The sequence below is a fragment of the Apteryx rowi genome, unplaced genomic scaffold, assembly GCF_003343035.1.
Source record: "Apteryx rowi isolate R43461 unplaced genomic scaffold, aptRow1 scaffold_81, whole genome shotgun sequence".
In the NCBI taxonomy this organism is placed as follows: Eukaryota; Metazoa; Chordata; class Aves; order Apterygiformes; family Apterygidae; genus Apteryx; species Apteryx rowi.
The window spans coordinates 1298841-1310058 of NW_020451105.1; the positions used below are offsets into that span (position 1 = coordinate 1298841).

The 11218-nt window shown below is 35.9% G+C and overlaps 1 protein-coding gene across 6 annotated transcripts in view; it reads right to left on the minus strand.

Annotated features, from left to right (window-relative positions):
• The window catches only part of PPFIA1 (PTPRF interacting protein alpha 1), a 62597-nt gene extending 51431 nt beyond the window's left edge, over positions 1-11166 (minus strand). For all 6 annotated transcript variants that reach the window (XM_026089364.1, XM_026089365.1, XM_026089366.1 and 3 more), the window contains exons 1-2: positions 10332-11166; positions 8941-9204 (exon numbers count right to left, since the gene is read on the minus strand). In XM_026089364.1, coding sequence (XP_025945149.1) covers positions 8941-9204 — 264 coding nt within the window. In that variant the 5' untranslated portion in view covers positions 10332-11166. The remainder of the gene's footprint in view (positions 1-8940; positions 9205-10331) is intronic.
• Between the last annotated feature and the right edge of the window lie 52 nt (positions 11167-11218).

Here is an 11218-nt window from a genome sequence, read left to right on the forward strand (position 1 = left end):
AGGCCACATCTGGAGTGCTGTGCCCAGTGCTGGGCTCCACAGTACGAGAAAGATATGGGCAAACTCAAGCAAGTCCAGCAAAGAGTCACAAAGATGAAGGGCCTGGAGCATCTGATATACAAGGAGGTGCTGAGAGAGCTGGGACTGTTTAGCCCGGAGAAGTAAAGGCTCGGGGGTATCTTATCAATGTTTACAAATATCTGATGGGACAATGTAAAGACGACAGGTCCAGACTTCTCAGTGGTGCCCAGTGACAGGACAAGAGGCAACAGACACAAACTGGAATATAGGAACTTCCATCTGAACAGAATAAAATTCTCCTTCACTGTGAGGGTAACAGAGCATTGGAAGAGGTTGCCCAGAGAGGTTGTAGAGACTCCATCCTTGGAGATATTCAAAACCCAACTGAACACATCCTGATCAACCTGTTCTAGCTGTCCCTGCTTTGAGCAGGGGGTTGGATGATCCCCAGAGGCCCCTTCCAATCCCAGCCATTCCAATTCTGTGATTCACTACCATCAAAATAATGGAAATTTATGATCCTCTTTAGCAGAGAAACCCTCAACACATTAAAAGAGTTTTTAACTCTTTTCTACTAAGGATTTAGGTAATCAAAATTATTGTTCTAGTAATATAAAATAAATATCATTTCTGATTACAGGAAACTGTTAATGTTGAGAAGACGATGATTACTAAACTTCAGCAAGGTATTTTCTTTATATGAACCTTCATAGTTAAATCTTTCAACTATAGTCAGTCTTACCTTTATATAAGTCGAGACAAATTCCCTGTTTAAACTGCATCTCAATTTTTATTTTATTTTTTATTTTTAAATAAACTATGTAAATTCTTCAGCTACTTAAACTTATATAATTCCATTCTTACACTGCATGCTGTTATGTAAATTTGGGACAAGAAAAAACACTGTTCTTCCTAGAGTAAGGAACGTGTTAATGCTGGTCTACATTCTTTACTCACCTTTACCAGATATTCTACCTGCAATTCTTTATAACAGGCAAATTGTTTTTAATTGCCATGTTCCCCACACAAATTTAAACTGATCAGAAGAATCCAATTCAGTATGTATTTATGGAGGGGAGAAGGGGAAATAAATTAAAAAAAAAAAAAAAAAGCAAACACTGTGCTTCAGAATATTTCTAGGCAATTAGATACCAAACTGTCACAAACTAGCAGTAGGGGAAAGGCATGACAGAGCATGGCTCAGTGCATCTAAATACACACTACTATTCTACAGCATAAATAAATAAAAATAAAAGGCTGCCCATTTCACTACTGCAACAAACATTTGCTTACTCTTCCAATAGACATTTCTTTTTTTCTCCTTTTCCTTAAGGAAACTAGAAGAATACATACATTTTTCTTTTCTACATCAGAGATGGCCTTCATCTAAATCTGGCCCACAGATCTTTGAACATGCCTTATACTGATAGCATAAGGACCTTTTCATCAAAGAACCTTGGAGCACTTCATGGAAGTTCTAAAACAAAATATTATTTCTAAGCATTTACAGTTCTGAAAACATTACCATAAAACAGAGGAAGTACCAGAAAGGATATGCTGACTCTTCTTACTTATTTGTACCCATCAGAAAAAGACATAGTATTTTCTGAATGCAACCAAAATTATATTCCAGTTAAGATTTTCACTACCATTGTCAAAAAACATATCCCAAGAGACATCTACATAAACATACAAGTAAAGCTTGAGGCTAGCCAGTGTGGAACAACAGAAGACAAAGCAACAAGGCTTCTCTTTTTAAAAACGTGATACTCTAGCTGCTGAAGGAACAGGCTACAGAGCCTTGTTATGATAGCCAATCAGAAGCAGCAGAGGGGATTTTCAATGTAGTTTATATGGAACAAGATAAAGTCTGAAATAGACTAGAGTCACTGAAAAAAGACAATTTAATCAACAATTCACATAAATTTATAGAGGACCAACACATCAGAAGAATCGAACTGAGCAATGCCTTTAACACAAGTATCGTAACCACAACACTCCTCCAATTTCAAATACACGAACTAGGAGGATAATCTCAAGTGACCTACAGATATGTATTTAGTGCACTATACAATATCTTGAGCTTATAAACTGCAGAAACAGGATTTGCATGCACTTCTTGCATGAAAAAGTCAAGCTGAATTACTAACAAACTCACTTCACATTACAGCAAAATAATAATTCTTTCTTCAGCCTGGAGAATACGAAAAGCTTTTTTCCTGGCAAGAATTGCCACGCATTTCTCAGTCTACATTTGGAGAGTCCACAGCCAAGCTTACAAAAAAAGAAAAAACAAAACACACTTAGAAAACGAATTTATGACCACTCAGATTACCTGACACATGCCCAGCCCAAATTTATCCCTTCTTAGTATTTGCGGATTGAGATACATATGCACAAGTTATTACAGGAAGTATTTTCTAATATGTCAACAAACATCAGTCACCCTTAAAGACTTAAAGTGACTTAAGCTGCCTTAACCACTGAAAGCATCTTACATGAAGACCCCTGCAAATTTATGTTAAAATATGAAGTATATTAATTGAGAATTCCGGGATCAAATTAGTGCAAAAGCTAAAATTATTAATACACAGCTGACAGGTTCTCTCCAAAGATGCAAGTTCTCTGATCAATATTGTTAACTGTAAGTCATCTGCATATAGCAATTATTCTGACACCAGGCTAATATTCATATTTTTACATTAATTGCAAAACCACCAATGCATATTTTTTGTCCTTATACCTTTTCACTTAAGTTTCTATACTCCTTTCTGGATAGTATTTTGGGGTTTTAAATGCAGCGTTATCACATCATACTACATGATTATGTTCCCAGTACAGCTCAATAAAAATCAGATAGAGGTTTTTTTTTTAAACCTATTAATAGGTTGTTTCCATATTCTAAAAGCACCTGACTGCTAAGTTTCCAAAAGGCTGTTAATTATCTTACAAGCACATTCATATTCATACACTACAGACAAATGTATACTTTTATTTCTAAAATAAAATCCTGTAGTATAAATAAAATCAACACCTCTCTCTACTAACTAAATACCAGAATGAAGAAACCAAAGTCTCAGGTTAAAGGATCTTTAAGAACCTGAAAAGAAAAAAAAAAAAAATCATATTTTTAATTCATATTGATCATAAAAAACAAATTAAGATAATCCAAGAGCTTGTTTAAAAAAAACCCTCTAGATTGAAGTTACAGCTGCATAGCCATGCTGAAGCTCTTAAGTCTTGCTGGCAAGTATCTTAAAAGTAGTTTTCTGGCACAACCTTAAAAAGAACAGAGGAGAAACAGCAGCACTGACACATGAAGAATTCTCTGTCTTCAGAATACCAAGACAAATGCCACTTTGTTAAACAAGTGGCTACAGGAAAGTTAGCAAAGATGAGTATGTATCGCAAATTCACCTGGTTCTAAAAATTTTAGCTTATTTTAAGAACTGCTTGTTTTGATTAAAGCTCTTTTCACCCAAGCTTATATACAGTATGTTACATTGTGCAAGTCACAAGCACAGGACTATAACATGCAAAATGTAATAAAGCCATTATCAGACACCTGCACATAGTAACAGAAGAACAGGAAAAAACCCACCTAGCTCATCTTTCCAGGCTAAATCTATAAACCACCATTAAAAACAAAGAAAAATCATTTCTGTGTAGTAACCAAAATGTCCTTCCTATAAATAAACTAAGGAAAATAAAAACTGTAGTTTCAGACTTCATAAAACCTTTTTATCAAAGGTACTGATGGACCATCATGACAACACTAAAATTCACCCTCAAATACAGGAAAATGTAAGGTTCATTTTAAATTTAATCTAGCCAAAATGTCTATTTATAATCAAGATAACCTGAATTAAAAGCAGAGTATGAACAACTGAATGCTAACAGTGGGCAAGCAGATGACTGTTGGATGGGGTGGGATGTCTCAATAAACAAAAGCAAATAGATTCACACACAAGTACTTCAGTGAAAAAATGAGAGGTCAGACTAAACGCTAGAGACTTAGTCCTGAATATACTTCCACAGAGGATAAAATTGTTTTAAGTGTTCCTAATCCTCTGTTTGACAGATCACAGAATAGTTAACTCTCCACGTTCTGAAGGTTTTAGACACAAATTGTCTATTTCTATGCCTTGGAAAGAAGGAAAAGTTAGGGAAATTAAGACTTTATGATACAATCAGTGAGGTATTCTGAACATTAACTCACATCTGCATCTGACTCAAACTAGTGTAGATTAAAAAAAAAATCCATCCAGTAATTTACTAACAGTACAAGTTGAACAAGTTTTAACAATCAAAACTCAAAACAGACAAGACTAAAATTATACTTGTCTGAATCAGCAACTGGAAGAATCATGTTTATCCTTGCTGTCATAATGGGATGAAAGAAGTGGAGGATTTGTCTCCTCTGACACACATCTGCACTACTGAAATCTTCCTGGAACCCTACCAGTTCCAGATAGACTGCTCACAACTGAGACCAATGGCTTTTATTTCTAAATAAGTACCACATCTTGCTAGTGAAACAAATATAAGCTATGTCACCTCAAGGCTGACCAGTTGTGAATACTGTAAATGGAGTTGCATTTTATATGCTAAAGAAAATTTCAGCTGCTGTAAACTCTATCAAGCCCTTTACTTAATGTACTTTCTGCAACTGTATTCTTCATATCTACTGTATAGACAACTTAAGACCTCAGTTCTAAATCTGTGATATCCCATATTATTTAAAACTTGACTGGAGGAAGCCCAAGCACTATTATTAAAATGACAACTAAATCCATAAATTCATCACTATAAAACACCCCAAGGCAGTCTTCAGGCCAAGTGATCAGACATTTTCTACATTTGAGACATCAAATATTTGCTCAAGCTTACCTCACAATACTAGAGAAATTGAAAAGAACTGTATTTTAGATATTGTTTAAAGATGTTTATATAGAGATGTACTTTAGTTTAATTGAAAACAAGTATAAATAGGCAAACAGTATTTGTAATTGAAGTCTTTAGTAGTGATAAAATATTCACTATAGATAGAATCCAACTAAAGATGGTCTGCAGGGGCTCACTTTAAATTAAGGCACTTCGAGCACCTTAATAAACTTGAAGCCAAACCAAAATCATAAGCAACTTTTCTCCACATTTTACTCCACATTAAAGCTCAATAATCACTTACACACAGTCTCTAAGAGAAAAATTTATCTGCCCCATACCTAAACTGTTTCGAATAAAGAAATTCTGAACTGCACCATCACAAATATAGAAAAAGCCCACTAATTTTACTTATCTTGCTTAGAAATAAAAAGTCTGATAAGCTTAAGTTTAAAGATGGTCTTAATAAGTGTGTTGCTGTATTACAAAAGCATAATATTCATTCATCAGCTTCTAAAATTCTGTAATAAAAATACTACAACCGTCTTCCAGATAGAAGTTGCTACAAATTCATCAGCTGTGCTCTTATTTGTACTATATACCCGTGTCTGTGTATATTAAACTCTAGTCTTCTCTGTACAAAGCAAGCATGTTGTCATTCACAGAAACCTACACTGAATTCTACTATTCTGTCCCTTAGACTGCAAGATCTCAATAGCAAAAACTGGTAGTCATGCTACAAACCACGTCAACACGCACAAGCGATAACTAACAAAACTAGGAACTCATCAGTGTTAAGTCCAAAATTTTACTTTTAAATACAGGAGTGTCCTGCATGTTTCACAGATTAATTTATAAATTTGAAGCACAATAATCTTACTTTTATACAATATACTCTAGAAAGCACACAAAGGGCATGAAAAATAACAGGGACCAACCATTCATCTGACCATAATCAAATCATAATTAAATATGTTTAGATTAAAAAGACAAGTTCCTTAATTTCTCAGAGTAAAAAGTCCATTTTCAATACTTCTGTGGAGAATTCTGGGAAGAATAAGTTTACTTTTAAATTCTTGCATGGTAATTTGTTTCACCAAGTTCATCTTCCAAAGTCAGAGTACAGTTTGACTAGGGCAATCGCAGAGAAGTCAACTCCCAGAAAACAAAAAGCATTGCCAAATTAAACAGAATCCAGTTATTTTATCAAGACAACATCGATCTATTTTGTTTTCAGCTGTTCATACAAGGAAACCTATCAATTTACTCAATGTCAATGCTACAGATAAAGCACTTATATACAAGATCTTTTTTTTTTTTTTTTGTAAACTAGAGAACCACAACCAGTCTTCCTACTCTAAATAGCTGTTTAAGTTTTATACGAGCCAGAACAGGTTGCCCTTTAATTACAAGCTGACCATAACAACGTAAGTATGCTAGAAAGTCTGCTTCTCTAACACTTTGGAGAATGAGCATCACTGCTGCAGAATAAACTAGTTACTTTTATAACTTACAGGATGTGCAAACAAAATAAGTACCAATTTGCCATTTTGAAACTATATATGCACAAGTGTGAGCCTTTTTCTTATACACAGAAACTCAGTGAAAGCAAGAAATTAAATATAGGGATGCTATTAAAGATTCAGTCTCTTAACACTAGAGAAGCAGTTTTGGTATAGAGGCAATCAATTTGCATTCCTTCTTTTATACAATATGAAAAGTATACGTGCAAACAGTTCAATTCAATACTCTAAGATAAAACACTCCAAAAGAACTACAAAGACTTGTTACAAGCTACAGGCCAAGTTAAGGGAGAAATAATACACTGCTTAGATAGTAACTTAGTAATATATGTAGTTATACTAGTATTTGCACAACTATTCAAACTGATCAATCTTCACAGCATTTTCTACTAAACAGAAAGCAATTACTACAATTAAAAAAAATACTTGATGAGGAAAAAACATATGAGGCTAAAATCCTTTTTTCTCCTGGGGTGTGTGTGTGGGGGGAAGTAATACAGTTGTCAGTAAATTCAAACTTATCCCGCTCCCACCCCTACTTGAAATCCACAGCTAAAGAACGGGTCATTTGAGGCAGTAGTTCAAAAGCATGCTCGGCTTGCAGTAATTAATACAAAAGTTTAAATAGTTTCAAATATTATAGTCACCACAAAGTTTCCCTAGTGAACATTTATTAAAATTTTTAAAAAGCATTCTGTTTCACCATTTGTCAGAAGCCTACACATACTATGTAACTGACTGTTTACTGTAATAACGACAAAACTTGTCAAATACATAAGACATTATTTCTGATTCGTAGCAATAATAATAAAATATTTCATGAATGTAACTTGAAAGCACCATCAATTACCACCTGCTGTAATCATTTAAGCTTAAGCACCACTAAGGATAAAAGCAACAGATAAAATTTTTCAGCAGCAATCTAAAAAAATCCATTCTTTGCTGTGTATCTATATAAAGTTCCAGTAAAATTTCTCTTAACAATGAGAATTTCCTTCCTACAGACTTCAGATAAGACATTTATGACATTCTTGAAATCTGAAATTTTTAACTGCATTAATCTTTTTTGTTTGAAAGAAACGTTTACATATTAGTAGCTTACTAGATTCTGAGAATTGAAAAGGGGAAAAGAGGAACAGTACAGTTTACAGCCTTGATGATTCTGCTCAGCCACAAATTCAACTGTAACAGTTTACAGACCATACAACTGGTTAATAGCACACATTAATGCAGCAGACCTGAAATAGTGGCTAAAGAGACTATTATAGTCTCTTTATATATAGACTATTACAACTATTATAGCAAAAAACAAATAAAAAACAAATAATGATTTTTGCCTGCAGCACATGATTTAACACAGGAAGCAGCAGAGGCTGGAAACTTTTCCTTTCTGATTTCCACCATACTGTAATAATACAACTACATTAACATGTATTACTTTTAGCTTCTGATCCTGAGTTATTTTCAGGACAGTTTACCATACTAGAAGTCACACAGTAATTACACTAGGATGAGAGTAGTAGAAATAAGGTTTAAGAATACTGTTTTAAAGGGTATAAACAGTAACTACAATATTTAAGGATATGTAAACATTTGTAAAGTAATACATATTCTTGGAATAACATGTATAAGTACATTATCATGACATACTTGGAATGACAACCAAACTTGCTAGAAAGTGTAGGGTTATCAACAGTTATTTGAAGACTGAAAGCAGTCTCTGCTTTGACTATGATCAGATGGATTCTTGTGGCTTTTTGAAACTTTTCAGTTATCAAAGTTCAGTTTTATTCTTTTTAACTAGAATAAATAAAAACAGAGAAGTTCTGTAGCTATCAACTATCTTTCCTAACTACTCACTGCTGTCCTATATAATACATTTAGTACTACAGGCTGTATGTCAGTTTACTACCTTGTTGGCAGTAAACTCCTCCAGAAGCCAATAATTAGTAACTCCTAGCAAGACAAAAACACAAATCCATACTCCAAAAAGGCACTAAGCAAGTTAACCAAAACACTCAGATTTCTGTACTGCCATGGCAACACAGCATGTATTCACAAGGTAGCAGTCTTAAACTTTCCAAATTTTTAATCAAAGTCCATAACAGTATCAGAATGGTCTGCTTTCTTTCCAACAGCAGCCTATATGTAATCCTTGAGTGCGTGAATGAATAAGGCAGTTAGAAACCGCATGAAAAAAATACAAGAGTGGTAGAAGAAAGTCCAACAAGTTCTATTAAACAAAAGGATGTAGATACAGCTTAACGTTCAGACTGTCCCTAAGCCAAAGAAATACCAGAAACCAGGAAAGCATACAGGAGGGAAAGGGCTGGTCTTTGCTTTTGCATGTCTCAAGGTGAGCAATAACAAATACTTTAGGAAAGTACTAAGCTAGATTGATCTTCCCCTGACATAACCTGACTTTTAAGTAAATTGAATAAACCAAAAAACGAAAACAAAACCACACAGAAAAAAGTTATCACCAGATACCTTTCTTTGAAAACATCCATACCTGTGGAAGTGCAGTATTGAGCTGTCTCTGCAAGGAGTCTCTCTCATGACCAACTTCATGTAGCTTGCCCTGGGTCAACGCTAGCGTCTCCTGAGTTTCTCTTAGTGTTTCTAGAAGGCGATCCCTTTCTTCCAACATGGACACCATTAACTGCTCAAAATGGGAATCAGCATCTGACTGTAATGGGGAACCTGAACCATGGCCTCCATTTCCCCCAGAGGGAATCTCTGCCTCRCTGATGGTTGGCATCACCTCACACATCATCTTGAAATAAAACAAGACAAATAAAGACCATAAATTTCAGTCAAACAAATCAACTGTGATAAGCAAAGGAACTCTGGATACTACCACGTTAGCTTTCCCAATGATAGCATCACCAAAGGTTGCCAAGACCTTAGTGTTTGACAGTAAGATTTCATTAAGACTGCAGAAGAAAAGGTATACAATCAATTAATCAAGGCATCACTTTATAATAAGAATCTTGTGACTTCTTGCAAAACCTACATTTTGAACTGTGATCTCATTTTAATGAATTTATATTTTTGTTAAGAGCAAACTGTTGCTAAGCTCTTTAAAAAACAAATACAAAGCATGCAGCAAGCCACAAAAAACTATATACTTAAACTTGTTACTGATTACACTGTATATTTTGAGAATCATTATCTGATTCTTCCCACTCCTGACATACACAAAGATGGTATCTAAACAACTACTTTGAGCTTATGCTGGGAGCAGGATCTCTACATTAAATTTGATGCATGTAAATCCAGATTCTCCAACTATCTATTATCGAGATAAACATGTAAAAGAAGATAAAAGCTCTCAACACTAATAAAATAATAAGAGAAAGCAAAATTTCATTACTAAATTATACCAGCTGTCACTGTTGATAACAACAGTAAATGCAAGTGAAAATAATTGAAGTCACAGTATGAATACGGTTAACAGTACAAATGTAAGTACATTACTACTGTTAAACTGGATGGATCTTTAAAAGACCCTAGCAGATCACCACAAGAGGCTGACACACAAACATTTTAAAAAGCACAGAAAAAAAAACACAAATACAATTGCTGCACATTGTTACTGAACCATTAAGACTTTTGAAGGTCTCCAGATAGCTTCTCTCAACAACGCAAATCTACGAGAACTTAAAACAGACGTGAAAAGAAGTTCTCTCACGTCCTCCCAGGTACCATAAAGTTTGTTCTTGGCCTTAAAATTCACATTGATATCTGAATGTTTTAAAGAATAATTAAACTTTTTCAGAGCATTATAGTGGGACTACACCTCTGAATCTCTTGAAAGACTTTAAAAAGCCTGAAGTGCTGTAACATTTTTATGCATGATTACCATAATACCTGTATTTTCAATACCATTACATTATTTACCTTGCTCAGTGAAATAAAAAGGCTTGGAAAACAGGCCTCAAGTTTCCTGCAGTACCAGTTCTTCTGTCTTTAGTTTTTTGTTATCCCCAAAAACCTTTCAGATTGCAAAGTATCCATTCAGCTCTAGTCCAACGTCTATTTAATTAAAATACCCCATACSCATGAAAACAAATAAATCTGCCAAGCAAAGAGCAGATCCAGTAAAAAGCAGCAGCAGCAGCAGCTTCAGCTAACTAGTCAAGTCCCCAGAACAGAAGAATGTGAAAATAAACTGTTTCAGCTTCCCATCACTCTATTACTGGCCCATAGTTCCTGCAACAGCTGGGATGGCAGAATCATGTGCAGAGAAAAAAAATATTCTATCCCGCCGGTGCGACAAGCTTCAGTAGTTCATCGCTCCGAAATTCCACTCAGGTCACAATCACTTTATTGAACAGAAAAAGGACAGGAGGAAAAAACGACTTGTGTTTTCTTGCAAAGGATTTGGAAAAGCCTCCCTTCTTCCCCCCTCTGTTGATTCCAACCGGAGGCTCTCCTTTCAGTTTCCTGGGGCTTAGCTCAAACATTTATAATCCCAGTAGCGAGGAATCGACCGCGGTTTGAGAGGCGAGGAGAAGGGCGGCTCGCTACTTCSCCTGCACTGCTCCTCCAGCCGCTCCGCTCCGCGGGCGCACGCCGGCGCGGCGCGTCCCACCGACGACGCTGCGGAACGCCGATGTCCTGCCGAGAGGGATGGAAGAAGCCAGCCGGGAGAGAGGCGGGCGGGGGACGGCAGGGCCGCGGGGAGAGGCGGCAGCTCGCCGCCGGCTCGCGACGCCTCTCCGCCCTGCGGAGGCCCCGGCAAACAAAGATGCGCCGCGCCGGGGCTCCCCGGCAGCGCCGCGCCG